The sequence below is a fragment of the Diadema setosum genome, chromosome 8 (assembly GCF_964275005.1).
Source record: "Diadema setosum chromosome 8, eeDiaSeto1, whole genome shotgun sequence".
NCBI classification, from domain to species: domain Eukaryota; kingdom Metazoa; phylum Echinodermata; class Echinoidea; order Diadematoida; family Diadematidae; genus Diadema; species Diadema setosum.
Genome location: NC_092692.1, coordinates 26,215,465 through 26,230,082, shown reverse-complemented (window position 1 = coordinate 26,230,082; position 14,618 = coordinate 26,215,465). Strand labels below are relative to the sequence as shown.

General features: G+C 39.2%; 1 protein-coding gene across 1 annotated transcript in view; it reads right to left on the bottom strand.

The window, feature by feature from the left end:
- Positions 1 to 10,743, bottom strand: part of LOC140232066 (synaptotagmin-17-like) — a 64,345-nt gene extending 53,602 nt beyond the window's left edge. Inside the window, exon 1 of the mRNA XM_072312218.1 lies at positions 10,717 to 10,743. Coding sequence (XP_072168319.1) covers positions 10,717 to 10,734 — 18 coding nt within the window. The 5' untranslated portion in view covers positions 10,735 to 10,743. The remainder of the gene's footprint in view (positions 1 to 10,716) is intronic.
- Positions 10,744 to 14,618: the final 3,875 nt, after the last annotated feature.

Below are 14,618 nucleotides of genomic sequence, written 5' to 3'. Positions count from 1 at the left end.
GGGCACGGCACGAAACTCGGGCTATTTTTGCTGTGCATGTACGCTCGCAGGGGACGCACGAGTACCTGGCACAACAAGGCTGTGTTTGGACTATTGACGCCGTGCGACTGAACCCACACTGCTATGCATTAATAATCGCCATTGTGGGTTGTTGTTGTTTTTGTTGTTGTTTCGTCTCACTGCCTGAGGGTCCGAGCAAACTCATTCATGCATACTCGAGAGAACGTGCACGCCACTTCGGAGAGATGGCAATATTATAGACGGTTCACATTCAGACATATAATTCATTATGCAAGAAAGACGTACCCCCATAAAAAAGAGAAAATATAATTGCATACATGTGGATACGGTGGAACAATTTAAGTCATCTTCAATTCCTTAATGGAAGATGCATGCATTTCTATGTGATATCATGTTAAATGAAATGAAATTTTATTTTGGTGGTTGTAATATTCATTTATATTGTTTGGAAACGAAACGAAAAGAAAAGAAAAGAAAATGAATGAACGGAACTGAATTAAGAGCTCTTTAGAAGGAAATGGAAAATATACGATTGGTTGAATGCGTAAAGGTCATTTCTGATGATAACTAATAATGTGTGACAACGATATTTACGAAGATGGTGGACTTTATCAAGAGAACTATGGTTAGTTCATTGCCACACGGCCAACTCGAGATGTGGCAGGATTTTCCACTTCAGGTGACAAACTGCAAGATAAAGACAACCAGTTCTCCTGCACATTTAAACAACTTTGATTATTTTAACGTTCCAGTGTTCATGAAAATAGATTCATGAATATTATTGTGATTCAAACTTTACATTAAATAATGGTTGAAATCCTTGTACAGACTAAAGAAAAAAGTACATGCTGGGATTTGATCATCACATTTGTCGTTTGGGTGTTTTTACTTTTCTTTCCTTTCTTCAAAACAAAAGGGTAGTCATCTAAGTGAGCCCCTTTAACCAGCAAAAAAAAAAAAGACCACAAAAAAAAAAATGAAAGAGACAAGAAAAAAAAAAGAAAGAAGAAAGGCAGATGTGAAAATTCCACGGAATGCATGGCCAATGAATGTAGACGTGCGCCAGCGAACCAGTAACGCCATTAGCCGTGATGAAATAAGGGACGTAGGAGCAGAGTAGCGAGGCAAAGGGATGTCTCTACGAATTGAATTGTCTGTCAAACCGGCGCATCGCTTCCCGCCACCATACAGCCTCACCTGTGTTAGTCTGCACATGAGTTCGTGCACGATATCGAATGCCGGATATTTCACTATTTATAGATCACTTCTTCCACTTTGTCTGAAGCGATGGCATTTTATGTTTGACATTCTCCAGGATGTTCGCCTCTTCTCGCTCATTCACAATATTCATAAACGCAGGGGCAAATATACATCAAATAAGTTAGTTACATGTCGCGGTATACGTCACATATCGCACACTATTATGAATGCCGTATATAAGGTCAGATTCTCTCGGTGGCGGAATAGTACCGTGCTCATGCGATGGCGCTGTTGGATTCAAATGCGTGTCCATTTTACAGCGTGTGGAAAATAATCAGTGTCTCCTGGTGACAGAGAGTGCAGAAAAATGTTTAGATACTGAGGATTTTGCCATTTTATTTATAAGATTATTCATCGACACACACACCACATGAACCCACCGTTCGAAAGACTCGAGAAACGTTTGTATGATCAGGGAGGGAGGTTTGGATGGGGGTTTTAATGTACTACCACTTATACAAGTGGAGAGCAACTACACAAACTCAAAAGTGCAAGTTTAAATTCATAAAGATGCCTTCGTTTTTAAATGATTGTCATAGCAAAGCAACTTTTGGAAAATGTGTAATCAGGTCGAACAAAAAGCCTACATTACCTAAAATACACAAAGAATTTTTTGTTTTTCCATAATCTTTTATTGATTCCATATTCAATAAAATTTCATGATAAATCGAATCACATGTATACAGAATCCACGATTCAACAAAACACAATTATAATGAAATCAAACCAAGCTGTACTTTCAGCAGAAACAGTGCATTCGTAAAGAATATACAATGCACCGAAAAAAACCCAAAACAACAACATACACTGCTTACTTACTTTCATTAAAATCAAATGGAGCTGTCCTTTTAGCATGACAGTGCATTCATAAGAAAAAAAAAATATTTATATCAAATGGAGCTGTACTTTCAGCATGACAGTGCTTAATAAGGAAAAAAAATAACACATCAATATACACCCAAATAAAATCGATATACAACCAAATGGAATCGATATTCCCTTTAATCACCCCCTCCCCCTCCCCCTCCCCCCTCCCTCTCCCAACTACCCTTCCCCTCCCTTCCCCCTTGCCCGTGGACATCTGGCTCCGGGTCCTTCCATACTTATTTTCAAATTTTCCCATTTACTGAAATGAATGGTTAAAGTTCCCCTCATTGATGCTAATTTCTTTTCCTCAAATCTATCCTCTAAAATCTTATTTTTTATTTCATTATATGTAGGCGGCTTTCCATATTCTCTACTTTTAAAAATCAAATATTTAACCAAAATTAGAATATGATTTAACAACTGGAGTTAACAAAGAATAAATAGCAACATCAATTTGTTTCTTTGATTGCGAGGATAAGTGAACATGCTTTAACAAGAATATCATAGGGTATATAGAAGTATATACCTACAATGTCAACTCTATGTGTGGTTATGTGACCGAGTGCTGATAATAACTTTTCATCAATAACGTTCAAGTCCGCACTACTTGATTTTCCAGAACCTGATGTTTACCTTAAACTCGCCGATCGCGCTCCGTGCAATATGGCGCGTGGAAAAAAAGGCAAAACGTGCAAGCCGCATGCAGTCAGCCTGTGCTAAGACTCGCTGTGTGCTCATGACATGATAATGACTGCGAAGTCTGGATTGACGGGGACACTCTAGCGGTCACTCGAGCCCACTGCCCGAAGCTGAAAATGAAATACGAATTCCCGAAGTCGTCATCAAGTACGACACCCACCACTGCCTGTCAACATCCCTCTCAACGCAAGCGGGAATCAACGCCAGGCTTTAGTAGACAGCTCAGTCTTCTCCGAGTTAAGAAAAATTGAACAGACTTAATATTATAGAAAGCGTTCAATCTCATAGTCATGTTTCAACTTTAATAACGTTGCCTCACTGCTTTCCCAAGCAGTAGTTTGTGTCATCTACCTGTGCATAATAAATCATACGGTGAGTGAAATGATGTTATTCCATTAAGCCAATCACTAAAAATCTTGCTGCATATTTAGTTATGCTGTTATACGATACAAACAACTTATGAACAATGGATGTCTTTTAGAGGCTTTGCAATTATTTACATGGTCTTGTCTTGCGAACGTGACCTTTCTTTTCTCACCAAACTGTAATGATCTTAATATTAAAGTACAAATATTGACAGCATCACACTATTTTAGAATTTCCAGCAGTGTTTTAATACACACATGAATTATAACATTATGGTGTTATATATCCAGGGTAACCTCTTCAGTGTGAACACCATCACAGAGGACCCTGCCATTGTTGCGCTAAACTCGCAAGGTTGGGTTTTATACGTTTATGCGGAATAGGGGAGGGGGATATGTACGAGCCGAAAGTTTTAATCGCTTTCCACAATATAGATTATATGTTAGAATGCCTACAGTGAACAAAAACAATACTGGCAAATTGAAAAACTATGAATGATATAATATTCCTGTATTCTCTGAAAGCTCGTGACTTCTTCGTTTCCTTCCAAAAAAAAAAAATCATACTAAATATTTAATCATGTATATAAATGCTGCACTACGGGCAAGAATCTAATTTTATGGTACGTTAACGCGCTATACGAGTCATCATTCCGTTGCCTATACAGGCATGGGTCCAGCATAGGTCCAAGCCAACCTCACCCCTGGGAGGCCTGGCCAAATGAAGTCTCCAATAGCTCACGAGAAGCGGGAATCGCCAGTCACACTGACCAAGGCTGCTGACACCATTCCACGGCTGCTCAATGTCAAGTCTTCCCTGACATTTTGCCTGACAGAGAATCGAGGGGCCCCTCTCGTACAATTAGATGCACAGTTTAAGATAGATCTAAGATCACTTGTAGGCCCGTTTTCTTTCAGTCTACGTACAGGGCTCATTTCTAGTAAGCATAAATTCATGCAAATATATGAGGGAGTAACAATTCTCATATATTTGATGTTGTTGAATACAGACCATTAAACAAAAACTGAATGCGCAATAATTTCCAGAAGGCGACTTAAACTCAATGACAGTCTATTTTTGCATTTAGTATGAACATAAAACGTGTCTTTATAGTCTAGCTTTCAACTCGTCTAGCTTTTTTACCTCGTGAAAGTTTGTTTGTTTGTCTTCGAGTCGTCTCAAGACAAACTGGGGAGACCTGTTAGAATGTCAAATTGAATTAGAAATCATTAAAGTTAATAAAGATATAATGATATAAAAATAATTTCCCCATGAGTGGCCATTGAGTTTCCTAAAATACTTCGCAAATATGAGTCGCTGCGATTGCGGTTTTCCTCTGCACATATCCATCAATGCACAAATGGCTCGGTGGTTTAATGTGATAAGGCCGTGATAATTACATATCAACAAAGTTAACCAGAATCTAAATATATTTGTTCATATCTGAAAACACGTGTTTCTGTTGATAACAATTCAGGCAAGCTTTGATCTCGCATTGTGTAATGATTTAATGATGTTTACATATCAACGTTTCTATTCAGTATGGCAAAACTCGTCAAGATCTGTCTGCGATAGGTTTGTTTGTTTGTTTGTTTGTTTGTTTTTGAAACAAGTCGCTGATTGTCAACAATCAAACACTAGCAGGTTAGAAATAATGTGACATAAACAGTTTTGGATCAGGAGAATTTATCTTTCTTCTGCAGGATACCAAATAAAGTAACCCATATGTATTAAGCCTCATTAAGTCACACGCCAGTGATGACAACCTATACGCTTTAGGCCACCAGCACTTACATTGTCTTTTCAAGTCTACAGCACAGGTTATGTATTATGTTTGATGTCAATCAAGCGACGCTCATGAGAATTACGAGGCACTCGACTTATGGTATATATATATATATATATATATATATATATATATATATGTGTGTGTGTGTGTGTGTGTGTGTGTGTGTGTGTGTGTGTGTGTGTGTGTGAGATTTGGATTCTCCACTAAATAATTATAGTAGACAGTTTCAACGTGTAGACAATGACTCAATTATCCATATCCAACACTGAGAAATTCATCAATATTCTGAGTCTTCCAAGACTGAATACATGCGCTTTACATGCAAACATCAACATAGTAAAATGATTTGCATTCAAAACATTTGGTTCTAGGGTTTACGTGAGCTCAATAAACGAAGAAAAAACAAAACATACATAGAAGCTGCTAATAACAACATGCATGGAAAATCTAACTTTCTCAATGAAATATTATTGTTCCGTGCAAGACAAGGTGCCAGTGAAGTGCGGTTTTCATCCTTAGATTTGCATTTTCATTAATTTTTATAGCTTAAACATATTGAAAACCAGTTTTAGTAAAACATACAACAGTATGAAATAAAAATCTGATAAAAGAATTCTGAAAGTAGAGGTACATGAGTGAAACTGTTCAAACAGTTGAACCGCATTTGAAACAATATCTTGAACATTTCAGCGTTGTGTGTGACTGTTTCAGATGCATGATTCGTCTTCTTGAAGGAGCGACTGTGATAGGATCACGCTGGAGAAAGTCGTAAATTAATCTTTCAGTTAATCGGCTGGTATATTCGTCAACGAATTTCGGTTGTCGTGAGCATAACTATGGATCGACTTTCATGGAAGGACAATATACGGTGTCGCACAGCAAGTATGAGGAACGAAAAAAAAAAGAAAAAAAAAAAGAAGAGGCAGTCAATCTGCGTCTCAAATGATGTCCAGTGTCATACCACGTGAGAAATTGACTTCAAAGTCACATGACACATCTGACATGAATTGCAGTCTTTCAAGCTGACCAGAAGAACAATTTAACCTTACATATTTACCCAAACACCGATCGCAGACACACATAACTGTTGTCTATTCCAGGACACACGCTCATATCTAGCAAGATATGATTGGGGTAGAGACTCAGTTCATATTTGATCAAAATTGCTGGAAGAAATGACATTCAATATCGATCGATCTTCGTCGAAATGTTGGTATGAGATTTTATCCTGATGCAAATTTCCAGCTATACGTATTATTTTCTTCTCTATTTATTGATTGCGACAAGGGTAACTAAGTGAAACCAATACATTTTAGTCGAATGGTTGATCAAGCACTAATATTTTCAATCATCATATTGATCGACTTTCAGCGTAGCAATGCAGAGTACTTTTGAAGCTCATGAATCCGAAAACATTCCTCGCATTTCTTTTCAGTGAAAAGGGGGATTGCTGTTTTCGGATTTGATTCCAGTTATCCGCGTTCCTGATGGCCTAGAAACAAAATATATCGGAGGCAGACGCATGTCTGTTTTCTGTCTGACTCCTCTGTACCTTACTAGACGCAATGAAGGCAAGATGCTGATGTGGTGTTATAGAACTGAGCGCCAGTGATAGCGAAAGTGTTTACTGTAACCACAGAGAAACTCGGTGTAGCTTTTATCGACAAGAAAATAGAGCAGGCTTCCGCCGAATTGGCAGGCGATAAAAATGGGGAGACCGACTTTGGGTCTACTCGCTGAATCCCCATCGCCCCAGAAAACATGCTCCAATCAAGTATAGCAGCTGATGCTTGTATTTCTCATTGGTTAACGACTTAGAATGCATACCACACTTCGTATGGCAGACTAAATACGGGGTGTGGTCGACGTATGGACTAGTTCTGTCTATGCATAATACCAATACAAGTCAGATGCTATTATATCGAGATGATGATGGTGAGTGAACTTTCTATGCAGCTCAAGGATGCGTTAATTTCCCCTCGGTGTCTGATTTGAGCCGTTCTCCTCCAGGGTCGTCACCCCAAGGTCAGAGAAAGGGGTGGGGCTCTTCAGGGGAATAGTAGGAGGTAGAGGTAAAAGGGGACTGCACCATTATTGTTTCCTGGTTTGATCGTTCAAGGGCATCAAAGAGCCACGGAGCCAGCAAGTGCATGATAGCTATTGAGCAACGTTTCTTTTAGTCACTGTGATGTGTATAACATATTTATGTGTGTAACAGGGGCCGCAGAACCTGCCAAAAAGGGAAAAATCACAACGAAACCCATGGCGTTCCGACGGAGATTATTCCCGTCAAAGCGGGGGGGGGGGGGGGGGGAGGAACCATTGACTCTTTACCCAATCACGCACTACCCTACTCTCGACCCCGGGCCCGCAGTCCCCGCCCCCCCCCCCCACACACACACAAAACACACACACACACACACACAAACACAAAACAAACCCCAACAACAACAGCAAACAAACAAATATTTGTGCATAAACAGATTCCATGCAAGTACAACACCATGCCATTGCCATTTATCTTGATTATGCGTGCATTTGAAAACTTTTTTTCTTAATATAGCGGTGTATTCATATTTACAGAGGGTAGAAAGATTTGTTAGGGATGTCTTTTCCTCCCTAAAATGAACGTTTCTGACCAAATTGTTCTATTTTCAAACAGGGATGTAACAAAGTACAAAGCCATGATGACTATAATGAAGTCAGGTGGTCTGATAGGTATTGATCGGTTGGCTGGAAATGAGCTCGGGCATCGAGGTGATATTCTCGGCAGTAGATAAAAAATCGCTGTTGCTGGACAGTTGAATGATAGCTGCATATTTTTCCTATCATTTATTTGTTGTACACTCACTTGACATAGATCTGTCAATAGCTATTTATCCTTATTGTACTAATATGACAGTGAAAGATACTGCAAAAATCAGAACAAGACATCATACACTTATTTACGAGCTAAAAGTTCACTTTGAAAATACTGCAGGTAATGCGCCCGATCAAACAGTGTTTTGAATTACGAAAACATGAGAGGGAGGGTGATATATAATTTGTTTAGTATGTGTTGCATCTTTGACGCAAGTTGTATTTCAGTGGAGAGATTTAGAAATTCGTCGATTTGGTCCTACCGTCAATAATACGCAAGCACTGTTGGCGTGTTTTTCTTCGATTGGCTTACGTATGAGCTACCGATTGCGGTTCTACGTGTAAACTCACGCACAGGCGCACATTATTTTTGTGTAACGGTTCAACACATGCAGCATACAATCAAGTGTGCATATCTTCCATTTATGACTATCTGACTAGGTGTATGTGTGTGTGTGTGTGTGTGTTTGTGCGTGTGTGTGTGTGTGTGTGTGTGTGTGTGTGTGTGTGAGTCTGTGCGTTTGTGCAAGCGTGTACATTGTATTGTTATGATGATATATCGTAATAATATACAGCGTAAGGCCTGTGCAAAGTTGTGAAATTTTATAAGATGAAAAACATATCGTGGAGAAAGGTCATTCTGGACCCTTATTCCTGTAAACGTTTGATAACACTGAGCACGTTGTTATATCTTTGTTTGGATAGACCGATTCTCACTTTTTAAGCTACATACATAAGTGTATACAAGCATGTATTGTGCATGTACATCTGTCATAGAGATATAATATGATATGCGTCTTATTGTGTCTTTATGTGTGTATGTAAATGTGTGTATTCGTAACAATCTTTTGAGGGAGATAATATCTCATTGAACTTTTTCCACACTGCAGACATTCCTAAATAAACTGCATGTATGCCGACCTCTATTCAGACTATGAAGCGAACATAATAGGCATCAGCGCAAGAGCTCGCTACGGCCCCGATGACCACTCGAGCAGTTACAGTCATTTTCTGCTCTTGCTTATTTCCATCTAAAATAGCCAGATGTACAAGGAGATAAACATAATACGCAGAGATATTAGGGGAAAATCCCACCAGAATAGCTTATCAAGGAAACATCTACTATCAATTAACTTCCAAGGATGGCCACAAGGTGCGTCAAAAAACATGAATATTTCATATTATATCAGATCCTTCCTCCTTGCATGCAGAAAACGAATTCTTATTCATCAGAAAACGTGAAAGCTCCTTCATTTATGAGAAGTTTAACCCTTTTTCATGTATTGTTTTTAGGAATGTCTGAGTGAATAATTATAGTGTTATATCGATCCACTCTGCGTTATTGCTCGGTCGGGTTTTGCTTTTCTAGTTTTCTTTTTCTGCTGTTGTCGTCAGTGTGTGTACCTGTAGTGGAATTTGCTGTCGTTTTATTTTGTTTTACAAATAATTCTCGCGAGGTATACTTAATGCCTGATGAGCCTCGAAGAAGGGGTAATTCAACCCTCTTAATCCCAATTTCGTGATACCAAGGGGACCATTGCATTCAATGACATAAAAGACACGATCTAAAAAAGATATGTGTGGCATTCCGCCGCTTTGTTGTTTCCGTGTCCTTCACCGTGAGGCAAACCCCGGATACTATCTTGTAATTGCATTAACGCGAGGCGGTTTGCTATGAAAGTTGAATATGGTCGTGACTATTTACGGCTCACACCATATTTTATACGCAAGCACAGGGTGGAATGGTATACAGCCACGTATATACAGCCACCAGTCTGTCTCAGTTAAGTGTATTCCCATAAAATCCAGCAGCTTGTTACTCATCACGAAATCTTCGTGCAGTAGCACGTGTGGTGGAACAGAAACAACAACCACACAAAATAAAAACACCTGTATAGTCATTCTTCACCTTGAGAACTTATAAAGCTATTCATTGTTTGTCATCTATACCCTTCTTTCTTACATGTTCATAAAGCGAGAGAGAGACAGACTTTTCATGGTCACACCGATGGACAAAAGAAAATATTCTTCCATAGTTATGGGCAGCAGATGAGTTTGTGTCGTTGCGTTTCAATATACAACATGTGATGTGAAGGTATAGAAAAGAAACACTCGTACACATATTTCTCTAGATAACTGATGGCAAATATTTTGTATAGTTATATCAAGATCAACCTTGATTTCCTTGCATGTGATCAATTATCTACCTTATATTTTATATCCGTTAAGATGTGAAAACTCCTCATATTCAAAGTAATGGACATGGACATGTGTTCTTGGATGGGTATTCTAATGTTGCCACATATTGTTTGTATTGTTGTGTGACAAACAACCAGTGATATCACGTCTATTACATTAACAATCCCCCAACAACAGCAACAATGCACGATATCCATGAATTCATGAATTTAAGTATATATAATCAATACTTAAACCATCATCAGATTTGTGTATTACATTAAAGACGAACTGGCAGACCAAGATGACACCAATTATATTAATCATTGAGCTATGGTGTATGCAAAACGCAAACAGAAATAATCATTATGAATGTATGCATAATAAGATTAAAGATAATAGAATGAAGAATTCCATGAAACTGGTCTTCTCTCTACGACCTTTCTAGTTCGGTTTGGTGACTGATGGTTAAGTTTCATCACACTTACCTTCACTCTTCTTAAAGAAAAGCAAAGCTGAAAAACAAGTATTACACTGATGGTAATTACAATGACGGAGCTGTTGATATTTCTATTGTTGTTATTTTTACCATTATCTTCAAGCATAACAAAAGAAAGCAAGATGTAAGAGCCTTACAGTGACATATATAATTAAAAAATGGAAAACTGATCACGTACCTTGTAATAGGAATTCATCGTGCTCTCTTATCCTCTTAACACTCCCTGTTACTCTGGGTCACCACCCCACGAGCTGCTATCATCAGGAGCCAATACGAGACACCACCAGCCGAGCTGCCCCGCTGTCCCGCTCGCTTCCTTCCCTGGCGGTGTGACTTGGCGAGTCAGTACCACCTCTCGCCTGCATTTCAAATTATCATGCCCTTTGAGTAGTTCCAAAATCCACACTTTCATCCGGTTAGTTCTTTCTCATCTACCTTTGAGACCCTTTTTCCTCCACTGTCTGCCCTCAAAGTGATTCTACTTTCTGCCAAGGGCAGCGTACAAAGCGAAAGGCAGCACCGTTGCGGCAAGACTATGGTCGACAATGGAAGGAATGCTGTCTTAACGCACATTGACGGACGTGCGTCGTCTGCTGTCGCTGTGAGAAGTGAACGTCGTGCATTGAAATGGAAGTGCGCCCCTGGAGTTCACAAACAGTTAGCCGCTATCAACAACCTCAGTTACGCCGTATGGCCGCAATGGCGCACTGCTGTGGGACTAATTAACCCATAGGTGGCTACGAAAGGATGATGATCCCGGCTTAAGCCAGAAGCTCCCGCCCGCGCTCACAAATCTGTCAGCATTTAGCAATCTATCTTGCTTATGATGTCATTGTGCCTGGCGATACCTTCAATGGCGCGTCTTTCTACTCGCTTTCATTGGCAGATTCTCGTCGTCTGCTAGACGACGGAAAGTTTTCTTAGCTTTATTTTCACTGTATCTTCTTTGAGACGGCCCGCTCGCTGTTATTACTTTCCACCGAGCATCATTTCGCGGTGTTTTCACCTCGTTTAAACAGAGTTCATCATAGCAATCACTAATGTATAACAGACTTTGACATGGCAACTGCAGTCAGTGACAGTTAATAGTTGACCTTCAAAATTAAGAGTACATTGCGAGCCTACTCTGTAGTCAGCTAGTGGTGTTCATGACGGCATCATTCTTCCTCTCACTCGAAACTGCCTCTTTCACTGTCTTCAATTACTGCCAGGGCTCTAACACACACGTGCAGTGACGCGGCATGAGATGCGACATTGTGTACTGATATGGATCTTTGGATCTGCGACGCTAAAGACGGCGCTACTAGGCAACAAATAGTCTTCTGCACATGCGCGAGGCATCTATGATGATAATAATAATTATAATAACACTAGTGATGATACTAATACTATTACCAATAATAATAATGATGATGATAATGATAAATATTTCTTATTGAGGGATTTTACCAGGGACCTGATCAAAGCGCTGATGAACACCTCTGACGAGATATTTCCATTGTTCAACCCGGGAGGCTGCGTCGTTTTAGCGTTCGCGCCGCAGATCTAAAGCTCGCTAATGCTGTCGATTGTGTCGGCGTAAGTCCGAGAATATACGACCACGCGGTTTTCGGGTAGTATTTAGCCTAAAGTCATACAGTATTATCCGTACGAGATTTCCTCTTTTTCAAAAATATTATAAACTACCAATTAATGCCACCTCTGCTGATTCTCTTCTATGATATCTTTACATATCTTTTGCAATAGAGCTTCATCCACATGATGCGACTGAATAATGGAACAAAACAGATTGAGTTAGACAGACAGACAAAAAAAAAAAACCAGATGCAAAGGGAAGAAGAAAGATAGACAGATAGTAATTGTAGTAATAATGATTACAATAATTAACATAGCGAATAGTAATCGAAAAGGTTTTTAAGTGCTTTATCACTTCCGTCTTATACATAAAAAAAGAGTCAAGTTTTCAACGATACAATTCAATACAAACAAAAGAGAGAGAGAAAATGTGTTTCTCTTTTTTCTTTTTGGTGTGTGTGTGTGTGTGTTTGGAGAGAGAGAGTGTGTGTGTGTTTGTGTGTGCGCACGCGCGCGCGTGTGTGTGTGTGTTATTAAAGACAGAGATGACTTAAAATATTGCAATATAAAAAGTTAACGCAGTCTACCAAAAGCACGCTCAAAGATTTGCCTATCAATGCTTTTCAAAAATTGATGTTCATCTAAAATCTGTCGTTACTAGTTATCAAAATGGAACAGCTTCATAATGATCCTCCTCATTCTAATTTTAGACAAATTCAAAAACAATACTTAGATGCTATTTTTCTCCTGACTAATACAAAGTGAATCATGTTGTACCACAAGCCTCTAAAAAGATAAGCAACATATCATTTCCTATTACCTCTCGGCAGATGAGATATTGTGCAGGTGAATATCAATAAAAATAATGTAGTCTTCATTCTTCAACTCTAAGTTACACATTAATCGCTCGATGGCAGTAAAACATGAAGGTAATCGGGCACGTTGTTGCTAGGCTACGTCTTCGCACAAGAAAACCAAAGCACAGCATAAGATTCGCGCGCGTTTCGACGTAAGAGACCCAGCCAGCCAATCGCAAGACGATCTCTACAGCCAGTCTCCTCCCAACCCATTGAATCGGTCATCAGTCGAGCACAGTCTGGTTGCATATCTTTGCGGTTAAACGTTAACTTTTTGTTTTTGTTTGCTTCTGTAAGAGATATATTAAGTGCATTATGTTCGAATATGTGCAGTAATGAATGATTGACGAGCTTCCAGAGCAGAGATAAAGCCAAAACACAGTTCTCATATGCCTGAAAACTGTCGATTATTGCTCTCAAAATATTGTACATGTATGCATAAGAAATGTGTGAAATAATGCTGTAATAACACAATTTCAGTTGGGTAGCGACGAAATGACGAAATATTAGCCGAAAAGGTTCGCCAGGACTCCACAGTCTCATAGATTTCCCCACGTTGGTTGTTTCGAAAATTGTCATGATCGATTATTGGAAATCGACATGAGAAGCAGCGAAATCCCTCGATCTTCCGCGCTAGAGTGAATCGCATGTATAGCTTGTTGGAAAATACGATTGTGAGGACATGATCGATCATCACGTTACGTTCTACCTTCCCACAATGCTGAACCTTGGGTTAACGGGGAGGCCTCTTCTGGAATAAAAGTCGTGTACTACGATCGACATTATTCTACACTTTTGATCTCTGAACACTCAAGAACAGCTCATCATCCTGGCAAATCGCGTCAGTCAGTAAAGTTTCTTGGTAGACCCTTTCGATGTATTGGAAGCAAATTATTCCAAACAACGAAAGATGAATTTTGAGTCCTTATGTTTTGGCTTTAAGCTGGGTCAGCACAAAGTAACTGGAAACTGAAAAAGAGGCAGAACATATTTTTTGTTGTTGTTGTTTTGTTTTGTTTTTTGCGGATTTTGCCATTAAAGGGGGTATGTAAGTGTCCGGGGTTGTCAGACCCACTCACGGAAAAAAAAAAAAAAAAACTCTTCTAAAAAGCAGAGTGAAAGGAAACAGACTGGTTAGGAAACTTCGCAGACTAAAGACGCTGCGTAGTTGATGAAACCAAATACATCTTGGTTCACTCTGCCCAGGAACATCCCCACGCTGCTAACTTTATGTGATAATCGCTTTATCCCCTGGAAGGGGAATTTTATCACCATTGGCCTCAAATGCTACAGACAAATCTACATAAGATGTGAACTTTTCGCTATTCTCTTCTTCGTGCAAGTATCTTAATTATCGGTTGCCTCTCGGAATATCGACCGTGAAACTTTGGATCGTAATAACAATTTCATTGAAAGCTACCACATGTATAGTATTGTCAGTGTATACAGTGTGTACTGTTAGATTCTGCTTTGGACAGCAACACTTTCGATAGTGTAAAAATTGTGTTTGCCCCTTAATTTTATGTAATTTCTGAAGTACGCGAGACATAACAAGTGGAAAAAAGACACGTTTAGTGAATAATAAAAACATAAGATTTACTTCCTATTCTCTCAGTAGAAGTTATAGTGATTCTTTCATGGCAAGATC